Source organism: Zingiber officinale, chromosome 2B, assembly GCF_018446385.1.
Source record: "Zingiber officinale cultivar Zhangliang chromosome 2B, Zo_v1.1, whole genome shotgun sequence".
NCBI classification, from domain to species: domain Eukaryota; kingdom Viridiplantae; phylum Streptophyta; class Magnoliopsida; order Zingiberales; family Zingiberaceae; genus Zingiber; species Zingiber officinale.
This window is the reverse complement of record NC_055989.1, coordinates 126,983,554-127,010,376: the sequence shown is the minus strand read 5'-3', so window position 1 is coordinate 127,010,376 and position 26,823 is coordinate 126,983,554. Positions and strand designations below refer to the sequence as shown.

Genomic DNA, 26,823 nt, shown 5'->3' with positions numbered 1-26,823 from the left:
AAATTTTCTTTTTCTTCGTCCCAGACAATTCTCACTGGTAGGGAATAGGTGGGCCCATTTTGGTGTACTACAAATCACGAAATTGGTAGACGATTGGGAAGACAATTTTCCGTACTGACAGCAGGAAACGGAGCGCTCTGACTCGTCCGGATAAGCTCTTGACCTAGCGCATTGATTTCGCACTCACTCATCGTACCCGAATCATGCACCTCCATTGTCGAGAGCCAGAAGTCCTGTGGGGCTCACGGAGCATGATGTCTTCCATTTCGAGCAGCGCCAGCGAGGAATGGGTTTGCCTTCCTCCATAAATGGTGCCCGCACCGTAATGGGCTCGCTCACCTGCCGCTGCGTGCTCACTCGCCTGGCCCACCGCTATGCTTCGTTCTTCGCTTCACCGAGGTAATCCCGATCGATCTCTCCCTTTCCTGAAAGCCCTTCGTCACCTTCCCTGATCTCTCTTTGCTTCCCTCGCAGCCTCCGACGCCCGGGCATGGCGGCGCCTGGCCGCCTCCGTCGGTGTCCTTCACCTCTCCACTGCCGCACAAGCATCGGCGACCCACGGCGCGCATCCTGTAAGCATCGTAATGTTTCGTCGATGTTTTGTTCAATTGGACTCGCAAAATGTAATCTTTTTGGATAAGTTTGATAATTTGATGTGGATATGCAGCCGAGGGTCCGGAATCTCATCGGCGGAGCGTTTGTGGAGTCCCAATCCAAAGATTGGATTGATGTTGTCAACCCTGTGAGTTTTTGAATACTTTTTAACATCTCTATATGTTTCATTTGAGCAACTGACGGATAAAATGCTTTCTTGTTCGATGATGATCTGATTGCCAATATTAGGCCCCTTATTTTTATCCAATTTGATTCAGAACTAGAGGATTTCATCTGTTATTCCAAGAAATATGTAGAACACGATTCGAAATCAGATACTTGTAGTTGAAACACCTAATTGCTGCAAATTGATAATCTAGTTAAGTTTGGCACAAGAACTTCTATGTAAGATCTGATTTTCATATTATTTGGCTATGCAAGGCAACACAAGAAGTAGTTTCTAGGGTTCCGATGACCACTGATGAAGAGTTCAAAGCAGCAGTGAATGCAGCCAAAGGGGCTTTTCCACATTGGAGAAATACACCAGTAACTGCTCGACAGCGGATCATGCTGAAGCTTCAGGAGCTTATCCGAAGAGATATGGTAACTCTGCTATAGAAGCCTATTTGTTAGGTGGATTTCCATTTGTTTCTAAAGTCTGTGTTTGATATCTTTGCTGTAGGATAAACTTGCCTTGAATATCACAACTGAACAGGGGAAGACTCTGAAAGATGCTCAGGGTGATGTTTTCCGTGGTCTAGGTCAGCTAAAAATCTTTTTTTTTTCTATTTGTCTACTTATTTATCGGACTCCCTTATCTGACAGACATTAGATCAGTCAAATGTTTTAGAGATAGATAGATACATAACTGCAGTGATTGTTATTCCAGAGGTGGTGGAGCATGCTTGTGGAATGGCAACATTGCAGATGGGTGAATACATCTCCAATGTCTCAAATGGCATTGACACATATAGCATTAGAGAACCACTTGGTGTGTGTGCTGGGATATGTCCATTCAATTTCCCAGCTATGATTCCCCTATGGGTGGGTAGATATGCCTTAAAATTCTACAAGTTTCATTGTACTCTTGGTGTTGTGCATCCTTAGCACTTGGAAATTAAGTATGAATATCTATCTATTATTTGCAGATGTTTCCAATGTCTGTTACTTGTGGAAATACTTTTGTTTTAAAGCCGTCAGAGAAAGATCCAGGTAAAATATATACATACACCTAAATTTTCTTTTAACAGTCGGATACCAGTTTGTCATCAACTCTTATCATAATTGTAGCATATTTTTCCTAACTATGATCAGTAAAGAAGCTCTTGGATTTCTGTTACAAGTATTAATATTTTTTGAATGTTCTATTTTATTATGAAGATATTCAATGCCTAATAGGATAGTCTAGCTTTTCTTGGGAACTAATAGCTAGAAGATTTTTTTTCTCTTCCAAGTTAAGAATATGAAATATGTGGTGAATCCTTTTCTAGCGACTTAGGTTTTGGGATAAGTGGTCCCACAAGCAAGCTAACACAATGTTGCTTCTGGTCCTATTAGTATCCAATACTTAAGTATATACACCCCATTGTAAGTTGAGTCATTCCATGTATTAGGTGGGCCAGTACAGTTTGGTTCGCTCGCCCATATTTGAAGATGTTTTAATAATAATAAAATACAAAACTGTTTTCCAAATAGCTTTAATCTTTTGGAATAAGTAGTCATTTGATCAAACTTGACAAGCTAAAACACATGGTATTATAAAACAAATAATTGGGGATTTGCCATCAGTGAGATCATCTCAAAAAATTCTTACTATGATTTATTTCTCAAATTACCTCTCAATAAATTATATTATCTTGTTCTAATTTTAGTAATTCTCATATGGAGACTTCTTCCCATACCTGTATGTAATTTGCTGAAATTAGATTGTGCTGATTAGCATGGTGATCTGGGACCAACGCACATGTATAAGTTTATTTCATCAGATGTGCCTTTATTTAGTGTGACATTAATGTTGATGTAGGAAATTATTTTAGGTCCAAAGTAAGAATTTGTTTGTAACTTTCTTTCCTAACAAAAAAACTACAATAGTTCCTGAAAAAGTGTATTTAGATTATGTAGTTGATAACAAAAATAGTTAGTAATTCTGATAATTCTTTCAGGGGCTTCAATGATGCTTGCTGAGCTAGCGATTGAGGCAGGGTTACCAGATGGTGTCTTAAACATTGTTCACGGAACCAATGTTAGTATTTCTAACTGATAACTAATGCACTGCTATCCTCTCTGTGGAAACGTACTAGTTAGTTACACTATGGATAATATATGTGCGCCAATAAGTGGGGAAAAAAGTCCATTTTACTCTAGAATTTTGTTATAATCAACAATTCTAGTTACTTTAAACCTACATATTTAATAACAGGAAGAGAATAGAGGAAACTATAATATACTAGAGGAAAAATTAAGAGAATAGTGTGAATTAGTAAAGAGGAGATAAAAGTGGATTCAAGGAATATTTTAATTCAATAGTAATATTGCACTATCTAGACGATAGCTATATATAAGCTATGCTCCACCAAAAAAAGTAATAAAAAATATATATAAGTTGAAGTTACTGGATATCATGGGACTCATCAGCTATCGACTTCTACTACAACTATTGAATAAAGTAAAAAAAAAAATCAGAAGTAAAATTGAACAGGCCCTTGCACTCATCTTGAGAAAGCTTTGTACATTAGGCATGTTTTGTCTCTTGTATCAGACACCCGAATGACCTGGGAAAGTGAAGCATTATCATTGGCTACTGGGTTTCGTATGTGGTTTCATTGATGCTTTCCATTTATCTACAGCATTAATAGTTAACTTCTCATGTCTTTAGTTATCTAGCTACTTTGTCTATGTTATTTAACAGGATGTTGTGAACAACATTTGTGATGATGACGACATCAAAGCTATATCATTTGTTGGATCAAACACAGTAAGTCGCGCTTTTGATCATAATTTGTTATGGATTATCACATCTTGAGCTTTGTTTCTGCAAATATTTGGCAATGCCAATCTGCTAATTGGTCGTAATTGATGCATTTTTGTGCTACATTTTTCATCCCAGATCTGTTGAGTGTATTTTTGCAGTTGGTTTGTTTCTCAATGTATCTATGAGATAAATCAATATTGAAATGATATAGCACTTGTTTGTTTACCAACATGTCTTTCTTCTTTGTATTTTCCTTTTTTTCTACCTTCTATTCTTTTGGATGATCATGTATAATGATGCTTTTTAAAAGAAAAATACATTTGCTTAATCTAAATATCCATTAGATAGTCAAAACGTGCATTTCTTCTTTGATTCGTCTAAATATTCATTAGATAAATCAATAATCAAAACAGGCATTTCTTCTTTCCCTAGATATTGTGCATTTCCTTTTTGTATAATTCTGAAGTCTTTCAGGCCCCAAAAGTTCATGCATAGACACATGAAAAAAATTTGCAAGAAACATACATGGATGACCTGCTGATAATAAGAGAATACGGAGAAGAATTTAGGCAAGTAACAAGGAATTATATTCTTTAATAAAATAACAACATTAGTTAGTAAAATGAGAAATATATACCCAGTTTCATATTAACATTAAATGTTTCATGCAACATTGTGGTAGATGAAGAAATTTCAGGATTGAGAGTGGTAAACAGCTGACCTATTAAATTTTAGTTGTGTAGACCAGGGATTGAGATCTCGTGCCGAACTAGTCGAAACGGACGAAACATTTCATTCCGCTTGCTAACCTTGACCGACACGAACTTGGCACTAGTCCCCTGGAGTCGTCGCAACGCCCGCGGTCACGTAGGAAGGGCGTTGCGAGGCTCATGGCCAGGCAGGAAGGGCGTCGCGACGCTTGCGGCCGCGCGACACTTTCGACCGTGTTAGAGGGGCGTCGTGATGACTCTGGCCGTGCAGGAGGGGTCACGGGACCCCCGCTACTGCGTCGGAGGGGCCGTGCGACCATCGTTGCTGCACCGGAGGGGCCGTGTGACCACGGTCACGCATGGGCCGCGATCAGTTTTTTTAATTAAATGTTTTTTTTAAAAAAATTAAAACAATTCCTAAGATGGATGGAGATAATTCAAAGAGATTTAATTAAATTCTAATAAAATTATCTAATTAATTAAATATTTTATTTATTTATTTAGTTATATTATTATTATTATTTTTTAATGATCTAATTATCTCTAATTCAAATAAATAATCAAATATATTTTTTAAAATCCTAATTAAATTTTCTCATAAAAAAATATAAAAATTAATTTAAAATTCTAAAAAACTTTAATAAAATATTATATATTCCTAAATCCTCCGCAATGATCACGATGTAGCGATGGTCTTGTAGATCATTGCAACCGTGTTTTTTTTAGTTTTCTTTATTTAGTTTATTTTTTATTTTTTAAATATATATTTTTATAAATAAACTATTATTAATAATAATTATAAAATATTTAAAATTATTTCAAAATTTTTAATTAATTTTAAATTTTAAAATTAAACATAAATTTGAAATAATCTAAAAAAATAAAAAAAAATATAATTCTTAAACATTTCAAATACATTTTTTAAAATTTAAAATTTACAAATACAATAAAAAAATAATTTAAAATTTTCAAATAATTTTATAATTTTTTTTTATAATTTTAAATTTAGTTTTGAATTTTAAGAATTACTTATTTTTTAAAATATTTTTTATTAAAATTTAATAGGCATTATCTTATGAGAAAATATTAAAATATAAATTCAACATCTCAAAATATAAAACATCTTTTATAATTAAATATTAATTTACATTTATATTTATAGTTAAACAATTCTGAAACTATATCAGCACGACACGATTCGATATTGAAACAGTATCGTTCTCGTCTGAGATTGAAACCTTGGCACAGGTCGAGATTTTAAATCTTGGTGTGGACTGGGGATGGACTTGATTCCATTCAATACAAGAATTAGTTAAGCACAAGTACAGTAATTTTTGTCCCCATAGATATTACTTTGATTTCTATTTGATTCAACAGATATGCCTATCTTGCTGAGAACTCAGTAGTTAGTAGCATAGTTTACAGAATCGTGATCTTATGTAGGATCAATTTGGGGTCAGGATCGGATTAGTTAGGATCGAATTGTAGAATAATACGATCTTATCAAAAACTCTTGAAATTTTATGGTATATGATTAATAATTAGAACAAATGTCTAAAAACATCATTTACATATAAATAGATTAATAATTTTGCATATACATGCAATTGTCGACACTTGACATTATAGATGACATTATTACATGTATAAATTTAAATTAATTAGTAATTTAATTACTATTCTAGCATAATAACACTTAATAATATTTATATTTTCATATTACAAAAATAAAAGAGTATAAAATTTCTACTAATACAATAACAATAATCACATTTAACGTCAAGAATGTTCCCTTGGTTCACAAGATGACTCAGTTTAAAGACCAACAAAGCAGCTGACATAGCATAAGCTATTGAAACCTTTGATTCGAACACGAATGCGGAAAATAATTTTTAAAGATTAGTTGATTCCGCAGAATAAGACCCCCAAAAACTCATCGTTTTGAGGAAAAGAAACGGTAGAATATTATTGATCAAAAACTAACTCAAAAATAACTAATTAGATGTTTAAATAGTCTCAGAACCCTAACCCTAATTCTGCAAAAGATGAAAATAACCTAAATTATAAAATAGTCCAAAAGATAATAAAAAAGACTAAAAATCTGTCTGGTTTTCAAAAAGACTTTAAATGATATTTTTTGGGTTTGAAATTGGGTGGTTACGGGTTTCACCGAATACTAGACTCTAGATTTCTGAACATGCTTAGATTTGAGATATTATAGGTCCCCTGGTTCAATCCGAGTCAAAAGTTATGACCTCTCAAAGATTCTACTCCGATCTTGCTACGATCCCACCAATCTTGCTCAAATTTCACTAAAAAATCAATCCGATTCGGTGCGATCCTACAATCTAGAATCGCGATTTTGCAAACATGGGTTAGTAGTATATAGTTTCAAACAAGATTCCCAGTTTTTAAAAATATAAGCTTTTAATGGGTATCTTAACGTTTTTTAGAAGTTTGTTTACCGTCGAATGATGCTTTTGTTCCAAAATCATTAGATAAAGGGTGCATGATTTAGCTATTTGTATTAGATCCTTATGTAATCATAAAAAATAAATGGATGTTCCTATACATCATCGGTCATAATTTTGGATTTCGGTCTTGTAGTGCGCAATAATTTCAATTGTTCACAGTTTTAGTTGATGTTTTCTTTTGTTAACATAAGATTGTTTAAAAATGATGACACGAGAAGCATAATTAGGCTAACTGGTTTCTTTGAGGAGATGTCAGCTAAATGTTTAGCTAAGAACATCCATATCAGATTCCCTAAACAAAGATTTTATCTTAAATTTTACATTTTATACAAAAAAAAAAAAAAAAAAAAATCTTTGCATCAGCTGCCCTAAATTTAGATTTTATAAATAGTACTTTAAATTTGGGGAATGAAATCCATTACCTAAACATTAAGCTATTATTTCCTCTAATTCTCACTTTCCACTCCCACGTTTGCCATTTCATAGATACTAATAAAACAATATAGAGGAGAGAAAAAAATAAAGATATAATAAATTATAGGGAAGCTGATGTAGATGCTCTAACATGGTTTATCCAAATTTAATAAAGTAGTTTCTCTATCCTAAATTTTAAATTTTGGATAGGGAATGTGATGTGGATACTCTAACATGGTATCACCATGGGGATATGGGTCTTGCCTTGACCAATTACTAAGAAATTAGAATTCTTTCTGGTACTGAAATTTCTTCATCCATATCCTTGAAGATTACATGAAGAATGCTTGTGCCAATATCTTCACAAGTATTCATGAGATTCGAGTACAAAATAGAGAAAATGTGTGATACATTTTGATGTTCTAGTAACTTCAGCTATTGAGATCTTAGTTTAATGAAAACTAAACTAGTCTGAGTTCTATCATACTAGCTGCTTTCTCATATCAAAATCACGGTCTTTGAGTATAATGTGGTAAAGTGTTTCTCACATCCAACAGTAACTGAACTCGCAGGACCAACTAGGAAGGGATTGCAAGTAATGACTAAATGCATACTTGATGAATAAATAGAGCGACTAGGTTCACCATACGGTCAATGACCCAAACCTCGCAGATCCTGAATTTTCTATTTTGTGTAAATTTTTGTTAAATAGAGACATAAGATCCATATAACTGGCCCCAAATTGATAGGACTCAACTTCTTGTTCTTGTATTAAATATTACTAGTGAAATACTTTGATAGCTCCAAAATATTTGCCTGTTTATTTTAGAAATTTGTCTGGAGATATTTTAGATATCACCTTGTTGATTCTTAGTTTCCAGGTGGCAATAAGTTAATTTATCCAGGTGACAGTTGTATATCTATGTTTCCTAATGGATTTGATTAAATGAGCTTCAAAATTTTTACTTTGTAGACCTGATTGTGTATTCTTTTAACCTTTACTGACTATTATCTTTAATTTTATGTCTTGCGTGTTTGTGTAGGCTGGCATGCACATATATGCTAGGGCAGCTGCAAAAGGAAAACGGGTTCAGGTAAACAACCTTTAATGTTTCATTATGTTTATTATTGGTCATATTTTGTTCTCTTATATATATATATATATATATAATTTATTTGCATCGATGATGGAAATGCCATTCTATTTTTCACTCTTCAGTCAAACATGGGTGCAAAAAATCATGCAATTATCATGCCTGATGCCAGTCCAGATGCAACTTTGAATTCTTTGATTGCTGCTGGATTTGGTGCTGCAGGTCAAAGGTGCATGGCACTGAGCACTGCTGTGTTTGTTGGAGGCTCAAAATCATGGTATATCAATATGATTCTTGATCTAGTAGTTATGCGTATTTATCTATTTTTATAAGAGGGGCATGCTAGTGATTTTTATTTTTACCAGGGAGGATGAACTAACTAGACGTGCCACAGAACTGAAGGTAAATGCAGGAACTGAGCCAGGGACAGACCTTGGTCCTGTGATCAGTCGACAGGTATACAACAATTATGCAGATTCCTCCTAGTAATTCTTATGCCAAGCATTCACACTGAACTAATTTTAGTCATTCACTGATTTCACTAGACCAGATAATAATTACTAATTAGTTTTTAGTAAATTTGTTGGAAGTTTGATTTATTTTTTGAACAACTGTATGGAAATAGAGATTGGTGATGGAGATGATCCAGAACTCTTCACTCTGTTTTTTGTTTCCTTTCAATTCTTGAATGTGTTCCCCTTAATTGAAACCACAATTTTACTTTTTTAGTTAGAAGTTTAGTGCAACCAATTTAGTGGTCGAAAGTAAGATGGTACAACCATACTGATCAACGTGAAGTTGGTTTTCCCCCGTCGTAAGATTCTAATCAAATAATCCAAGTAATGATAAGTGTCACAAGTAGTTGATTTATGATGATTATTTTCTTTGCCTGTAGGTGATTAGTGATATGCTATTATATTATTTGGCTAAACATTTCCTAATGCAAGAAGAATAGGCGGGATGGAATTTTTTAGTTTCTATTTTGGGTATAAAATTTGACTACATGTTTTGAATGCACTAGTGTTGAAGCAAGAATAATGGACTCAGGCATGTTCACATAAGTGGGGTTTTCTTCATCGAGTCCCAGTTATGTGCCTATGTACATTCTATAATCGCTGATTGCAAATTAAAGAAGAAATAGGGTTTTGACTTGTATGAGCTGTGCAATTTGCCAACAAAACAATGGCAGCAGACACCCAGACCAGACTAAATTGATCTGAAATTGTTGTGCGAGGTTATATTAGTTGGCTCTAGATCTTCATAAACAGAAACATTAATAAACTGATTTTATAATAATTAGAAAGTCTCTCTGGCTCATACATGTATTATTTATTAGTGTGGGCCTTCAGATACTGGTATATCTTTTGGAGAAAGTCAGAAACTTACAGTTTGAACCTGGCATTGGACTTGCAACTCAGATCTTGTATATTTTTATGATGATTAATCAAGGATTTGGGAATTTTTTAAATTATTTGCAAGCTTTCTCAAACTCACTAATCCAACAATGTGGAATTTAGGAGTTTATTCATAAAGTTTGGTCCCTATTTTGCTCATCCAGGTTTGATGTTTTAGCTAGTTTCTCGTATGACTTTAGCATGCTGCTTCTAGTTCAATGTTTCACTTAAATTGTTATAGATATTTGATATGATTGACATAGTACTTTCCCCTTAAACTTCTTATCTAATTTTGTTGGGCTATCCATGTTATTTGACAGGCAAAGGATCGCATCAGCAAATTGATTCAAAGTGGCATAGAAAGTGGTGCGAGGGTTGTGCTTGATGGCAGAGGCATTATAGTGAGCATGCCACCTCATATTTTTTAAATTGTCTTTATTATTCTTTTTTTACTTATTATTGTTTAATAGCATCACATCAATAATGATCTTTTTCCAATTTAGGCGTCTCGTTTTTATTGTGATGAACTTGGCCTTGATATACTGTTATATTTGTATCTTTATTAATACAACATGAGCACACAAAAGTCACCTTTATGAAGACCTATAAAGTAACATTTAAGGATTGGGTTTACTGCCGGTGAGAGAACCTCTTTAAAGAAGTACGTGTAATTTTGCTAACAAGCATGGTATAAATGAATGAAATCAGTTGCTATTTTGTCTGCAAGAGAGACAGTTCTCATGCCAATTGTAGATAAGCATCTCAGCTAAACGATTATACTGCAAATGAAGTGACTATTTCACAACACTTATGCTGCATTTGATTCATTGAATGGAATTGATAGGCAATGAAATATGGCTATCTACTCTCAGTTGGGTTCATGCAATAGAATTTGATGAATCATTTTCATTTTTGATTTGTAGCAACCTTTCAAGTAATAGACAAGCAAAAAATCTTCACTAAGATAAAGTAGTCCTCCAATTAACAGAAAATTGTTTCCTCAACCTACGCAGTCCCTCCACCTTGATCTCTTCTTAGTCTGCTCACATGGCTTGGTTGGTAAGTTTGATCCATCTGGCCCAGCTTACCTGACCCGGCTCGTCCAGCTCTCTCGACCCATTTGGCCAATGTGACCCAGCTCACCTAGTTCAGATGGGTCACTTGGTGAACGGAATAGAGGGGGAATAGGTAGTGTTTTCAAATGGAGTGGGAATAGAGGGAGAATGATTAGTTAATAATAATTTCATGGAAATTAATAATTCTTATTCATTTTTGTAATAAAACATAGCAGTAATAATTTCATGGAAAGTTTTTAGGGAACTTTGCCCTGTGAACCAAAATGACTATAGTTTTATATGCCTAGTTACCTACTGCTCTTGAAGTCGTTGCCTAACTATGTGAATTAGAATTACCAAAAAGTCGCTTGTTTGTGTTGTTATTCATGAAAATATAGTAAATTTATTTTGTCCATTTAGGTTCCTGGTCATGAGCATGGAAACTTTGTTGGCCCTACCATTTTAGCTGATATTACAGGGGACATGGAGTGCTACAAGGTATCTTTCTCTTCCCTTCCGTGCTTCTTTTCTGGTTTGGCAACTATGCCATGCTGTTGTAATCATGGTAGCATTTTAACACTAAGACATCAAACTTTAAAGCAAGTATTAGAGTAATGTGTTCTTTAGACATGAACATCTTTTTTTGAATTGGTAGGATACCCACCAACTATTTAAAGTTAGGTTTTTTTATAAAATGTAATTGCACTACTGGAATATGTATTACTCTACAATGTTGGAAACTTGCAAATATTTTTAGTTGTTTCCTTTTGCTGTTAGGTGAATAAAAATTGATTAGATTACATGCCAACCTGAAATGGTTTTGACTATTCTACTCGGTTCAAGGATTAAAACTCCAATAAAGGTGAGTAAAAAGTGTGACAGTCAAGTACTAGGAGCTTCATTGTTACCTAAATCTATATTCTTTCCATATCTGCCATAGGGGAAGATGGCTGAATTGTGAAGTAACTGGTTCAGCAATACAATATCAGAAGGGTTTCTGTTTTTCCTTTTTTTTTTATTTTTTTGTTTTTGATTCATGATCGAGTAGTATATCCTATACCATGATAATGGGTAACAGTAGAATGACATGCTGTTTGTTCATCATAAAATAGTTCAGTTTAACTAATATCAGGCAACAATTATATTGCCCGCTAGGTTATTCTTGCAGTATCTATTCGTTTTCAGTCACTAGGTGTGACATTGTTCATTTTTTTTCCACTTGTATAATATCGAATTTGATGCTTTTTTTATCTGAGCAGGAGGAGATATTTGGTCCAGTTCTCCTTTTGATGACGGTGAACCAAATATCATATAACGTTCAAAGTTTTTTTCTTTCTTGTGTCTATTTCCGATAATTAATTTTTGTTGTTCTGACAGGCTGACAACCTCGATGAGGCTATCCAAATTGTGAATAGTAACAAGTAGTGTCTCACCTCATTTCCATGCTTAGGTTTTGTAAGTTCTGCTGATTTAACTGAACTGTGCCTTGCTATCACAGATATGGCAATGGGGCATCCATATTTACGACATCAGGTGCTTCTGCAAGAAAATTTCAAACTGAAATTGAGGCTGGTCAGGTTTGTTATTCCCTATCCCATTCCGACCTCCATATGTGGACAAATAGAAAAACTCCTAATTCCCCATCTGAGATACTTCGTAGATATTATGTTCTAGTAGAATTTTCCAGCTATTTCAGTCTGTTTTATCTTATTCTTTTCCCTTTTTTCATGAATCCTTCTCTGCATTCCCAGTACCTACGTTGTATGTATATTCATGAATCTCGATTTGAATAGTGAATACATTTTGTATAAATAGCCGGAAGAAGAATGAAGAATAAACGTCATCGCCTTCCGAGTCTAGGAATCTCGGATGCAACTGAAAACACCTTGTTTAATATCGCCCGGCATTCTCTTAGTATTCCATTTATCTTCTTGAAATAGTCAGAACGATTGCATTTCACCTCCTTTTTGTTTCCTGGATGATCGATAGGTTGGCATCAATGTGCCGATTCCTGTACCATTGCCGTTCTTCTCATTCACTGGCTCCAAGGCTTCTTTTGCTGGGGATCTAAATTTCTACGGTACACTTTGTAGACATTAGCTAATTGGTCGACCTCTATAATGTAAAACTCACTGCTCTTTGATCCGATTATTGTTGCGCAGGCAAAGCTGGTGTGCAATTCAATACTCAGATCAAGACCGTGACGCAGCAATGGAAGGACACCTCCGGCCAAGGGATCTCGCTAGCAATGCCCACATCTCATAAATCATGAATACACATCTGCCCTTGCCATTGTGACTCTTTTGACAGTGAATTTATTCGGACTTCTTTCCAAAATAGTAAGAATAATGTTTTGTAGATTGCTTCTGCTCCTAAACAAAAGTAAAGATATATTTGGTGCTTTATTTTCAGTCAACATTCTTGTGCTTTTGGACAATGAACTTGGTAAAGTTGCCAGATAATTTCGTTGTTTTATCTCCTTGGCAACTAAGGGAAGTTTTGACACAATGGTCATGAATTTGAGTCACAGAAATAGTTTATCCTCGGGACATAACATACATAACATTATGGAGCCTATCGAACAACATGACATATACCTACTAAGGAACCGAAAGCAGAGTCGGCTCGATCGATTTGAGCTCTCGACCTTGAGCTTTCATTTGTGTTTGGATAGTTCTTGGCTAAATTTAAGTTAAAAGAAAGACCGAAAGGATCCTTTCAGAAACACTGATGAGGAATTCCATCTCAAAGAAACTCAATTATTAAACCTTCTGCCTAATCTTGAACAGCATGATCATTCCAAAGTGATCAATTTTTCAAAAGATACCAATCTTGAAAATGACCACTGAGTCAAGATAGTGACGTTGAAATGTCACCTACACTTGCAAATAAAAATAAAAATAAAATGATAGATCTTGAAAAGTTAAGAAGATATAGTTACTTTTCAATTTGATCATTGTATTTGAATCTGCCTTTCTTGTGTGTAGCAATCAAACTTTTATCTTTTTTTTTTTAAAAACAAATTATAAAAATTCGAAAAGTTACAAGTGGGAATAAATAAATTAGCTTGGCCTTTTCGAATCACATGGTGGACATAATTATTGTTCTCTCAAATGTAGGAAAGGCGCAACAATCATTCTGTGAAAATTAATGCACCAACAGAGCTTAAATGTTATCGTGTATTGTCTACAAGAGGATGAAAACTAAAAACAAAGTTCATCATTCTTTTGAGAAATTTAATGTAATTTTTTTTCCAAAAAAAATCTAATCTTAGCACAAAAATTATAAAAAAAATTCGAATAAAAATTCGAGAGCCGCACAATATTTTTTCTTCATTCAAAAATATCTTGAATCTACGTTCCTATCGCCGTCGTCTTTATCTTAAAAATATAATTATAAGGCAGGTTAAAATTTGTCGGTCAACATAAAATTTGGGACCTACTTCTTTAATTTTTTCTCTTGCACTGTCAATGTTATACATTTGCATCCTTCTCCTTCATAGATTGATGTTGAGTTAACGTTTGAGACCAAATTCATGCCTCCCATCCATCATCTTAGTTGTCGTATGCATTCGCTGCATTCGCATCTAGGGTGATAATAAACCCAGCCGAGTCAAATTTCGTGGTGTTCAACTTTATTTGATGAAAAAATCGAATTTGATTTATTTAAATGTTATCGAATTCTCTGTTCAAGTTATTTTGATTGATTATTAAACTTATATTATTTTGAAAGTATTTTTTTAAAATTTATTTATCATGTTAATGAGAATTTTATTAATGAAGATGGTTCATAAACTTTGTTCTTGAACATTATTCACGCACAATCCTTGTTTATGAATATTAATGAACCGGACACATATGTGTTCAAACTTATTCATTTAATTAAATTTATATATATTGAATGAACATAAACAAATTTTTATCAAACTGAACACTAAACTTACTCATGAATGTTTTGATTCATCTACTACCCTATTCGTATCCTAAGTGTTAGGACTTGTGCAAGCTAGGGGGGAATAGCTCCAATCATTTCGTCTTGATTTTGTGCTCATTGTTTGAGTATGCAGCGGAAATCTTGATTCAAACTTGACTTCACATGCACAATTCCGAAATTTACTTGGTATCTGCCTCTTGAGATGACTAATCTAAGGGTCTACTCCCGACGATTTTCTTCTGCTATGAACTCTTTCATTTTCTGAAACTTTTTCAGAGGTGGAAAAACCTCTTACAAGCTTGATTACACAAGAACTAACCAAAAAGAGCAAACACAAATACAATTGAAAGTGAAAATGACTTTACAATGAAAACTTGCTTTGCTTGCTATCTTATTGCTTCGAAATGCATCTTGTTGACTTAAAAATGCATCAACACTTCACCTCAAAATCTCCAAGAACCAGTAGTGTAAAATCTCCATGAAACCTCCTTTATAAGATTGCTCTCCAAGCTGATTTTTGCCTATCAATCGATTGACTCTTTATACCCAACCAATTGATTGCTAAGTTATTACAATCGATTATTGACTTCCAATCGATTGCCTCAAATGATTTTGAAGTCTTCTGTTAGTTGATCACAGTCGAACAATCGATTGCCTCAAACGATTTCGAAGTCTTCTGTTAGCTGATCACAACCTCAATCGATTGCTGTAAGCTAATTGATTGTTGTAAGCTAATCGATTGCCCAATTGATTATTGTAAGTCAATCGATTGCCTCAATCAATTTTGAAGCATTTTGTTTGCTGGCCACCTCTGCCAATTGATCCAATCAATTGCACCAATTGCTTGCCCAACCTTAAATCATGAATTCTAGATTTAGGGTTTGCCAATGGATTGGTAATTCTTGTTAATCTATTGCTAGCCCTAATTTCAGCCTTTTCAAGGCTTAAATTGTGTTTTGCTTGGTATCCGGCTAACTTCAACCTATAAGGACTTCCTCTACCCAATATTCAATCATCTTTGACCTATTGGGATTTCATTGTTGCCTAATTTCCGGTTGATCTCAACTTACTAGGACTTCACTGTTCCCTAATATTTGGTCAAGCTTGGTTTGCTAAGACTTCTATCACCAAATGTCCAGTCTTCCTTGACCTACTTGAACTTTTCTCTCACCAATTTCCCATTAGACTTTAGATCATCAAGTGTCTGGTCTTTCTCGACCTATTTGAACTTTCTTCTTGCTAATTTCCCATTGAACTTTCGATTACCAAGTATCTGATCCTCCTTGACCCACTTGGATTTTCCACTTATTAACTTTCCGTTGGACTTTTGATCACCAAATGTCTGGTTCTCCTTGATCCATTTGGACTTTCCTCTTGCAACTTTTCATTGGACTTTCGATCACCAAGTATCTGGTTCTCCTTGACCTATTTTGATTTTCCATTTCTAATCAAGTATTTGATCAATCTTGACCTACTTAACTCCTTATTCACATATTGATCAAACATCAAAACTCAAACTTGAGTCAACCCAAACATAATAAACCTTAACTTGAGGTCGATTACACCAACACTAAGTTGGCCACCTCTTTCGCCGACCTCATCTCGCCTTTTTATCACTAAGGGGGTGCTTAATGGGGGTTATCGTTGATAACCTTGATAGATTATCAACAAAAATCTTGTTAGGTTTAGATAATGAGTAATTGCTAGTAATGAGCGATTCACGTTACGTCAGTAATTTGGGAATACAATCCAGAATTAGAAAACCTTGTAAGCCTAAGATTTTTCATGATTTCGGGGTTATTAATTTTGTTCTTTCCAAAATTGCCCTCCACACACCTAACATCTACCCTACAACCGCCTCCTCCCCCCTCCCTCGCTTCCCGCCCATGCTCCCTGTGCCTCTGCCATTGGATGAACGCTCGCGGCTATCCCTCGTCGGAGCCCCTCTGCCTCTGTTGTCGGATGAGCATATGTGTGGAGAGATCTGAAGTGAAAAGAGGAATGTGCCCCCTGAGAGTGCTCTTGATCTTCTTCTCAGCCACTGTGATCGGTTTCTTTCTCATCAGAAACCTCAAGATCCAACCTAGCCTCGATGAGGAAGAAGAATCCCAAAAAGGGAAGTTGACCCTTTCCAACGAGGTGACCTTTACTTTGGAAGAAAGATCACATTTTTAGTTACCAAAATTCCTTTTTGACAATGATTTGGGTGAAACTATAGGTTCGTCGGACGATTTGCTCAGGCTTCTGGACACGCGTCGACATGGCGAGTGGGAGGTACCTATGGAGGATAATGGCGTCTGTCGTTGCCGCCTAGGAGAAGAAAGCTATCACGTTGTGTGCATGGGGTGAGGTTGTTGTTCTTTCCCCTCTTTGTTAGGAAACGAAAAGATCGGTATAAGATGATTACGTTTTCCATACTATGATTATCCAAAATACAACAAACTACAGCTTAGGCATATTCCTTTTGTTACGAGAATAAATGAAGACGGAAAAAGAGGAGGCCCCAGAAGGTGAAGGGATTGCAGGGGAACATATGCTTAGGATTAGTATCACAGTGAAAGATGGATAAATTAGTAAATGTTAAACTAGGTTATTGTATAACCTAAGTTGAACAAAATAATATTAAGATTATATTTTATTTCCTATAATCTTGATTATATGATTATCCGATAGTCATATAATTAAGATTATATACGATAACTTTAATTAAACATATCCTAAAGATTATACTATAGTTAGTGGGAGTGAGAGAGATACATAGCGATGTGCATTAGCAAGATAACGATAGCAAATTGAGATAATTTTAAGACGCCTTTTCATAAAAATATAAAAATAAAAATCAATCCCTTTCGTATTTTTGTCCTAATTATTCCAATCATGTAAATTGAAATCCCTCTCACAATGCAAAGATAGATCGCACGAGGGCCTCACGAGGTACAGTACGTTGGTAAAGAGCAAAGATAATTTACATATAACGAGAGTTCAACATTTCTGAACATCTATGAAGTTTGAACCACTGGTGATGCTAGGTGCAATGTCAGGAGCCATTTGTATTTCTTAAATTTACCTAATGAATAGTCTGTGAGGCCAAATCATCTATCTTCTAGATTAATTTGGCCAACTTGGATTAGGAAAAAATAAAAGATGGAAGATAGATCTACCCTAAAAGCCACGACCAATTAATATTAACTCAACTAAAAGTTGCACATTTATCCAACCAAAAAAAAGGTCGTACACATTTATCTTGTTGCCACCGTTGATCAATCATTAAAGTAGCACTTGGAGAATTATGCGATAAGCCACTAAATTATTGGCCAAACTCATCGACTTCATAAAGTTAATCTTTGGCTTTTAATGCAATAATACTACTCCTAAGCATGATGATTAGGACAAATTAGCAGGTGATTGACTTTAAGCACATGGCCATAATTAATCACCTGGCCAGGTGGGTGGTCAAATCACCCTTGGTCCACATCTATAAATACATTCTCAATAGACTCGCAAGTGTGTTAGGTGTGTGCCATATTCTCCCTTCTCTTTAAATTTAATATTCACTTCCCTTGTTCCCACAAAAAAAATAGTTTTAAATTGAAATAAGTAAAGAGCTTGATTCTCTCATAAGTAAAGATGCATTGATTTTTATTTTATTTTTGTTGGTCCAACACGAATGGTAAGTTTTGCCGAACGCCGCGCGGAGAGAATGAAAAAGAGTGTCATAGGACCAAACATGATGCATGCATATATATTTATGCAATCAATAAATATCTCAGTTAAATAATGTAAAATCATGATTCATAGAATAAAGTCCTTATTTATTCCCTCTCATTGTCACAATGAATTTGTTCTCCTCTCTTGCAAATCCATAATTGAGGAGACTCTCCTCACTAGTCCACATCACTAGGGTGGTAGAGTAGGCTGTTGTGCTGTGTTCATGGCGATTAACACAGAGATGATACATAATGCATAATGAAGATGTCACTAGAAGTGAAGTGTGAATACTAAACAAAAAAGGATAAATAATGATAAATAAATTTATATATATGATAATAGGGACTCGCATGATCCTACAAAATGGCAACCATGGCTCACTTCTCCACCATTTTCATTTTCTTTATTTTCAAGTTGGAAGAGAAATCACTTGTTTATTAAGGAAAAGAGATTGGAGTAGTCTCCCCACCATGTGTCCATGCAATCCCAAAGCATGTTAGGAGGTGTAGGCTTGTTGGACCAATGCATGCCTGTTGGATTGCTATGCAAAATCCTATTGGACCATTTTGGTTTCTACTCTTTTAGCTCAATTTCCTCTATTCAATCAAATATATATCACATCTCCTCATTCTCATCTCTCACTCACTAATATTATATAGAAAAGAAATCAAAATAGCTCTTTTTTATAAAAAAAATATCATCCTCTTTCAAAATTTATTAAAATAACACACTATCTATTATTTAATTTTCGCCTTTAGAGCAACTCTATTTAATTTTCACTTTTAGAGTTGCTTAGTACAAAATAATACTATTTTGAAGCTTCAAGAGATTAGACGAGCTCTATCTATAGACAATGAGAGTTCAAATTTTATCTATGACGTATTACATTTGAAGAATTTAAAAAATTTGTGATGTTAGGTTGTCGGCTAAGATAATTTGTCCTTCTTCTAAGATTAATTGATAAGAATTGAATATTCCCCCTCCCCCCCCAAAAAAAAAACTATGAGATGATACTATTTTAATCAAAATTAAGTTATCTTAGAGCAATTTATCCCAAATTAGATCAGAATAGTTCGACAATTTTATACAAAGTAATTTTATTGAGCTACACACTCTTTAAAAGAGAATAAACTATAACGATATTTGTGTTAATATAATGGTCCTTTATATAAGAAGATTAGACATCTAGTAAAATATTTTTCATCCATTAAAAGTTATAACTGACTAGGTAAATGTATTATATATTTACTTAGTAAGTGTATTTTAGATAGAATATTATAAATGAATTATTATTTTAATAATATTTAAAAAAGATATATATATATCCTTTTGACTAAATACGAATCGTCTTTGGATTATATTATATAGTTAGTGGTGAATGGAATGATTAGCAAAAGCTTGCTTGCCCACGACTGATCACGAGGGCAGCAAGCAAAAGCTTTGGCGCTGCCCCGCCCCTCGCGTGCGGTGTGCCCGGTCCAAGAGGTTGACTGACTGATGCTATAATGCAGATCGATCGAGATATGCCCATCCAAACACAATCAGTAACAACAAATAGTAATTAAACATCAAAATAACTAAAAGTTAAATCATCATTAATTCATTGACGAGCTCACCAATCACCATTAACATCCTATCCATAGTTCTGATGTTATCTTTTCTTAATATCATTAGTCTTTGTGATTTAATTCATCCATATTAATCTTGAGATAAATTGACGGAGTATTCATCTTTAATCTAACTTTAACTTCCCAATTTGTGGGCAATATGGGAATTCAGTGTGTTATAATTATCCCCAAACTCGAGAAAGCTTCGAAAAGTGATTGTAAATGTTCTATAAATGTTTACAGCGTGGCGTACAAATCGCCATCACTCCTCTGCAGTAGCTCCGTCCTACATAAACCAAAAGGACTGACCGCTGGTCGATCGCCAGACAATTGACAGAAGAGGCCGAGATCGATCGGATGGAGAGATCGTCCTTGAGCAAGCTCTCCGACTGCTTCACTTGCGACTCTCTGCTTCACCAGGGCAATGTGCACTCCGGCGACGCCGCCCGTGGCGGCGGCGGCGGCAGCGGCGGAGACAAGACCAAGCCGGAGAAGAGGGAGCCGCAAGGGTGGAAGTGCATGCCTTACATTATCGGTATCTGTTGCCTCGTTCGATTTCCGTAAAAATGCTTTCTTGGGGACCCCGATGGCTCGGCGGCGACGATCTGAAGCTGTTTTGCTCGCGCGCAGGAAACGAGAGCTTCGAGAGGGTGGCGTCGTACGGGCTGACGGCCAACTTGACGGTGTACCTGGTGAAGCGCTTCCACGTCCAGCAAGTGGCGGCGGCCAACATCGTCAACATCTTCTCCGGCACCACCAACTTCGCTCCGCTCGTCGGCGCCTTCCTCTCCGACGCCTACTGCGGCCGCTTCCGCACCCTCGCCTACTCCTCCATCGCCACCTTCCTGGTACGCTCCTCTCTCCTCCTCCTCCTCCTTCTTCTTCTTCTTCACTTGAGAAAGCTCCATTTCCTCCTCTAACTACCCCCAATTTTAACAATTCTACGATTGCAACAGATCTAATCATGCTGTAGCTAAATCAAAGAAATTCAATTCATTTTTCTTCCTCGTAATTATCATCTTCTTCATTTCACTGTTGGCCTGCAAAACACTTTCATGAAATGACAGAACTCCATATTTCCCCATGAAAACGATCAATAATTGGGAGGGAGGGGCTCATGCTGTCCACGATTACAGTCTCGAGATAACACAATTAATTAGACGTATAAAAAGCCACCTCTGTTTCAGGTCAAATCTTTTAACAGTAGCGGCGTTTTCCCACTCCATCATCTATCTTCCTGTTTTGCTCAAGTGTCTGCGTCCGCGTCTGCAAAAGGGAAAGAAGAGTAGCTTGGCATTAATGACAACACTTCCAAAACTTAAAGGGAGGGCCTGCCCTATTACACTTGTAGATGGGAACATTAATGGGAACATACATCCTTAGTAGTTTTTCTTTCCTTTTTTTCCTCAGAACAGAAGAAAAATTGAATGAGATGCAACACTTGACATTGAATTTAGATTCGAGGACTCACTACTCTGCTTAAGCTCTCTCTCTCTCTCTCTTTCTGTGAGAGAAACTTAAGATGGAGGGCATGATCTCCTCGTGAACTAAAACAAGGCAAACAGCATGCATCACATGACCCCTGTACTATTTTAACTTTAGGAACTGGCTAGGGACTTTATCTGTTTGTACTGATATATATATAATGGTGCATGGGGGGTTCATAATTTGCTACCCCTCCTCCCACATGGCATGTGCATCTATCTTCTTTTCTGAATTTGAGATTTTCCATCCCTTTGATCAAATTTCTCTTGGTTTAATGAGCTTAAGTCATCCTTTCATTGAGTGAGAGACTTTGTTGTTGATGTTAATTATTGATCCTTTGATTGAGCAGCAAGCTAAGGAATTTCCATTAAGTTATTTTCTTTGTAGTTTTGGTTGATACATATCCTTTAAAAGATGATTCTTCGTCTTCTTTCAAATTGTTATTTAGAAAGGGAAAAAAAAGAAAATACTAAGAAAGGGAAAAGAGGGAAGGAAGGAAAGAGTTATTTAGCTCTTAAAAAGAAGAGGGAAAAAAAGGGGGAGAAAAACTAAACTTGCCTTGTTACTTTTCATTCTTGTCCTCTCCCTCTATAAATGGTTAGCTATGATAGTCGCATCCAATTCTTACCACCTTTCTACCATCTCCACCAAGACCGTCAAGGTTGAAAATGAGGATGGCAATGGGATCGTCTCAAAGGTGACACCGAATAGTATGACGTAGCAAGGGGAGTGCCAATTGGTGACGAAGATGACAAGAGCCCACACAGTGTTGATTGGCCCTCAATTAAGGCAAAATAAGTAATTCGTTATCCCTTAAGTCGGGTTTAGATGGAAGCAATTTGGCCAACCAAAAGATCTACCAAAAACTCATATGTCTCTACAACCTTTGAGAGTAAGTGACCATTAAACTCTTAAGTCAAGTTTCATGGTGTTCAGGTTTGTTTGATAAGATAATCGAGATAAGCCAAGTCAAGTCTAAAATGAACCAAGCGGTTGAATGGTTGTTCAAACTTGGCTTAATTTTTTTTTTTTTACAAGTTTGAGATTAATTTATTTAGATATTATCGAGTTCTAAGTTCAAGCTTATTTGATTATTTGAAATTTTTGATGACTTTAAACTTATTTGATTGATTATTAAGGTTGATAATACAAATTTGTTCATTTTGAAAGTTTCTTTATTTATTTACCATATTGATGAGAGTTTTATTAATGAACATGATTCACAAGCTTTGTTTGTGAACATTATTTATGAACAATTTACAATGAACAACATTAACGAATTGAACACATGTCTGCAAACTTGTTTATTTAGTTTAAAAAATTGTTCAAGCTTTTTCATTTAATTGACTTTATGTATATTGAACGAACATATACAACCTTTTAACAAGTCAATACCAAACTTGTCATGAAAGTTTGGTTCATTTACAACCCAAGGCATGCCATCATATAGAAGGCATAGAAGAGTGGTTAACAAAGAATATGGTTGATACATTGGATTACATAATTGAACTATCTAATAAAATGAGCCATCAACTTTTCCTCTAGATGTCATAAGGACTAAAGGCATCCTCTTTAGATTATAAATGAGTATCTGAACATGAAGAAACTAACAAAGAATTCAGGTACCAGAGATCAAAGGACTATCTGAACATGTAGAAGTTGTTCTTCGAAGTTAATAGAACTCTGTTTGTTTTTTATCACTAGTTCAAATATGATGAACTCTAGTCCTTGGTTTTTTTGAGGTTTTGTGTTTGGAAAATAGATAAAACTCTCTAAAGGATGACTCTATTCCATGTGAAGATGTTGATGTTATTTCTGTATGTAGCAAAACCTCAAGGTCCTCAGTTGCAGGGATGAATGGAGGATTTATAATTGTGATCGTTAGTGTAATGAATTATGTTTTCTTTGTTGTCTTATTGGTTCAGGGCATGGTGATCCTCACGCTCACTGCTGTAATTCCCCAACTCCGGCCGCCGAGCTGCTCCACGGCGGCCGAGCAAGTAGGTGGATGCATAGGCCCCTCCCACGTCCAGCTGGCTGTCCTCTTCCTCTCCCTTGCCTTACTCATCGTCGGCTCCGGTGGAGTCCGTCCCTGCAGCCTCCCCTTCGGCGTCGACCAATTCAGCCGCGACACCGAGCAGGGGCGGCGCGGCCTGAACAGCTTCTTCAACTGGTACTATTGCACCTCCACCGTGGCGGTGGTCGTGGCGATGACGGCGGTAGTGTACGTGCAGGACAGCATCAGCTGGCCCCTCGGCTTTAGCATCCCCACCGGGCTGATGCTGCTGTCCATCGCCTTATTCTTCGCCGGCGTCAGGTACTACGTCTACGTTCCGCCGGAGGGCAGCGTCTTCTCCGGCATCGCGCAGGTCTTCGTGGCCTCCGTACGGAAGCGGAACCTTCCGCTCCCGGCGCCGGACGATGCAGCGGCGCAGGAGAAGCTCTTGTTCAACAACACGGGGAGGAAGAATGCCAGGGCCACGAATCTTCCACTCACACTTCAGTTCAGGTACGACCTTCTTTTAATATAAAAGTGCTTTATATATAAATATTTTTAATTTAATTTAATTAAATTATTTTCTTTTAACATTATTCTACATGATTTTTTTTAAAAAATTTATTCAATAATAATAATAGGGATAATATTTTAAATGTTGGAGGGTCGAAATGAAAAGAAAAATAAAGTATGGGGTGAAAACTGAAATTTGTCTGCTTCGAGTGATACGCGTTCCGTCTTCAGGTGCTTGAACAGAGCTGCGATCATATGCGAGGGCGAAGTGAAGGAGGACGGCGGCGCCGCCAACACGTGGCGCCTCTGCAGCGTGCAGCAGATCGAAGAGGTGAAATGCCTGATCCGCATCGTCCCCGTTTGGGCCTCCGGCATCATCTGCTTCCTCGCCCTGACGCAGCAATGGACCTTTGCGGTGCTCCAGTCCCTCACAATGGACCGCCACCTCGGCCGCAGCTTTCAGATCCCTCCCGGCTCCATCCCCATCATCGCCCTCGTCGCCCTCGCCCTCTTCATCCCCGTCTATGACCGCCTCCTCGTCCCCGTCGCCCGCCGGATCACCGGCATCGACAGCGGCATCACCCTCCTCCAGCGCCAGGGAACAGGGATGGTCATCGGCGTCGCATCGATGGCGGTGGCCGGGATAGTGGAGAAGAAGAGGAGAGACTCCGCGCTGGCCCACGGCGGCGTCTTCTCGCCGCTGTCGGCCATGTTGCTGGCGCCGCAGCTGTGCCTCGTCGGCGTGGCGGAGGCGTTCAACGCGGTGGGACAGATCGAGTTCTACAACCGGCAGTTCCCGGAGCACATGCAGGCCCTCGCCGGATCCCTCTTCTACTGCACCCTCGCCGGCGCCAACTACCTCAGCGCGGTGCTCATCGCCGTCGTCCAGAAGAGAACCAATTGGCTGGACAACAACCTCAACCAGGGGCGAGTGGACTACTACTACTACATCATCGGCGTCTTGGGCGCCATCAATTTCCTATACTTCTTAGCGTGCGCTCATTACTATCGCTACAAGGGAACTCCGGAGGCGGCCGCAAGTGACAAGGACGGCCATGGCGGTGCCGCCGAAGGCAGCAACAGCACTGTGTGAATCGAGAAGCCTACTATACTTGAGTCCTGGAGGAGGAAGATCAAGGTGTAATTGTTTGCTATATTTATAGACAGATTGAAGCTTGTAAGTCGTTCAAACTGAAGAAAAAGTAACCCAATTCGTGTGTATTTGTGTGCGACTCCACCCAAGGCAACAAGGAGGGAAAAAAACATGAGAAGAGTGTTGTTCTGTGTTGTATAAAATACAGTATATGGTTCTGAAGGAAACAAATGAGTATATTATTGTTTTTCTCTACTCAAATACATCAATTGACTATGGACTTTGACTATTAATTGACTTTTGAGTAGTTGACTGTTGCTTCATTGTTCATCACTGATGTAGCGGCGATAGCATGCAACAGGGATCAGGTGACAGGTTCGGGACTTATCAATGCAGAGTCAGACTAGCTCGACTTCAAATTGAGTCAGCTTAGCCGAATTAGGATCAAGGTATGTGACTCATGATCGAGCTCGATTCGAATGTGTCCAAGTCACGTTTGAGTTATAAATCCAACCAGCCAGACCTAAAACTGGGCTCGCAAGCCACTCCAAAGCACGGACATGACACGGCAGTTATGATGGTGCTAGTTACAAAGGGTGCGCTCTTTGGTGAAGAGGAAAGAGGTACGTTCTTTAAGAATTCTGATCATCTTTTGTTCTTTCTATATGGCAACGATGATAACATGAAAAGGGATAAGCCTCCTAAATATGTTAATAAAAATCAAAACAAGTTTTTACTTATTTGGTATAAATTATTTTCTAATTGGTTGGAATATTTTCTAGCAAAAAGTGCCGCTTATTGTCTTTCATATTTTCTTTTTTTAAGCCAAATACACATTTTGGGTCAAATATATTCATTGTTGATGGATTTCAATTTAGAAAAAAAGTAAATGATGGTAAAAATTATTCATATTTTATTCATCAAGAGATTGGTTCTAATTCATCACACAAAAAAGCCATGAAAAATTCTAACGATTTGATGAACTCATTGGTAATGCTAAGTATTATCTTATCATGGATGAATCTTGAGATGAGTAAAAAGAGGGAGCAAATTACTATTATTTTAAGATTGGTCGATAAAGATTTACTAGAGAGATTCTTTCACATTGTCTATATGGAAGATATAAACTAATCTACTTTGAAAAAAAATTTTGTGGTACTCTCTGTATATAATTAAATATATATTTAATATATGAGATAATAAAATTTAAAATGATTAAAATCTTGACTTAATTAGATTTATTTAGGAAAATAGTAGTAATTAATGAGGGAATACGTTTATATGAATATATATAAATTATTAGATTGTCTTTTTTAAAATTTAAAATGAATTTATAGATATTTAAAGGGTATAATTTGGTTAGGATTTTAGAAAGCTCGTTTAAGCTATCCTACTTAACTTAGAAGTTGTTTGAAGTTAAATCTAACTTTTAGTTAATTAAACCTTAAGTTTTAATTTACATGTTCCTTTATGGCTACATAAAGAATTACAATTCAAATTCGACTTCTAGTGGGAGATTACATTGAACACGCCGAAAAAAAGGGCCAATAGAAATGTTTACTAACCGTTGCTAAACCTACTGCACTGATTTTTCAGCCGTTGCAAATGTTGAGATCACTAGCATTCGAAGCGATAAAAAGAACGGGTGGTTTAAACTATTTAATCACTTCTAATGCCTATCTTTAGACGTGATTAATAATCGCTTCTGATTGTTTATCATTAGAAGTTGTCCGGCTTGTGAATATATTTTACAGAAACGGTTTAAAACTGCTTCTAATATCA

At 36.4% G+C, this 26,823-nt stretch overlaps 2 protein-coding genes across 3 annotated transcripts; both read left to right on the top strand.

Annotated features, from left to right (window-relative positions):
* The first annotated feature begins 259 nt into the window (after positions 1-259).
* Positions 260-13,117, top strand: LOC122047070 (methylmalonate-semialdehyde dehydrogenase [acylating], mitochondrial-like). Of its 2 annotated transcripts, none has more exons than XM_042608104.1 (19): positions 260-399; positions 475-572; positions 668-742; positions 1,036-1,197; positions 1,277-1,355; positions 1,484-1,638; positions 1,743-1,806; positions 2,757-2,836; positions 3,503-3,568; positions 8,207-8,257; positions 8,383-8,534; positions 8,623-8,713; positions 9,972-10,052; positions 11,127-11,204; positions 11,966-12,001; positions 12,084-12,120; positions 12,205-12,283; positions 12,696-12,786; positions 12,869-13,117. In XM_042608104.1, exons 1-18 carry the CDS (start codon positions 375-377, stop codon positions 12,775-12,777), a joined length of 1,491 nt encoding a protein of 496 aa, XP_042464038.1. In that variant the 5' UTR covers positions 260-374; the 3' UTR covers positions 12,778-12,786; positions 12,869-13,117. The 2 variants fall into 2 exon arrangements, with proteins under 2 accessions (XP_042464038.1, XP_042464036.1); XM_042608102.1 differs by having other exon boundaries at positions 12,084-12,127.
* A 7,077-nt stretch (positions 13,118-20,194) lies between these two features.
* On the top strand, positions 20,195-25,296 carry LOC122047069 (protein NRT1/ PTR FAMILY 2.13-like). The gene is made up of 4 exons (XM_042608101.1): positions 20,195-20,489; positions 20,585-20,802; positions 23,365-23,948; positions 24,180-25,296. The coding sequence occupies exons 1-4, from the start codon at positions 20,312-20,314 to the stop codon at positions 25,039-25,041; spliced, it is 1,842 nt and encodes a 613-aa protein (XP_042464035.1). The 5' UTR covers positions 20,195-20,311; the 3' UTR covers positions 25,042-25,296.
* Positions 25,297-26,823: the final 1,527 nt, after the last annotated feature.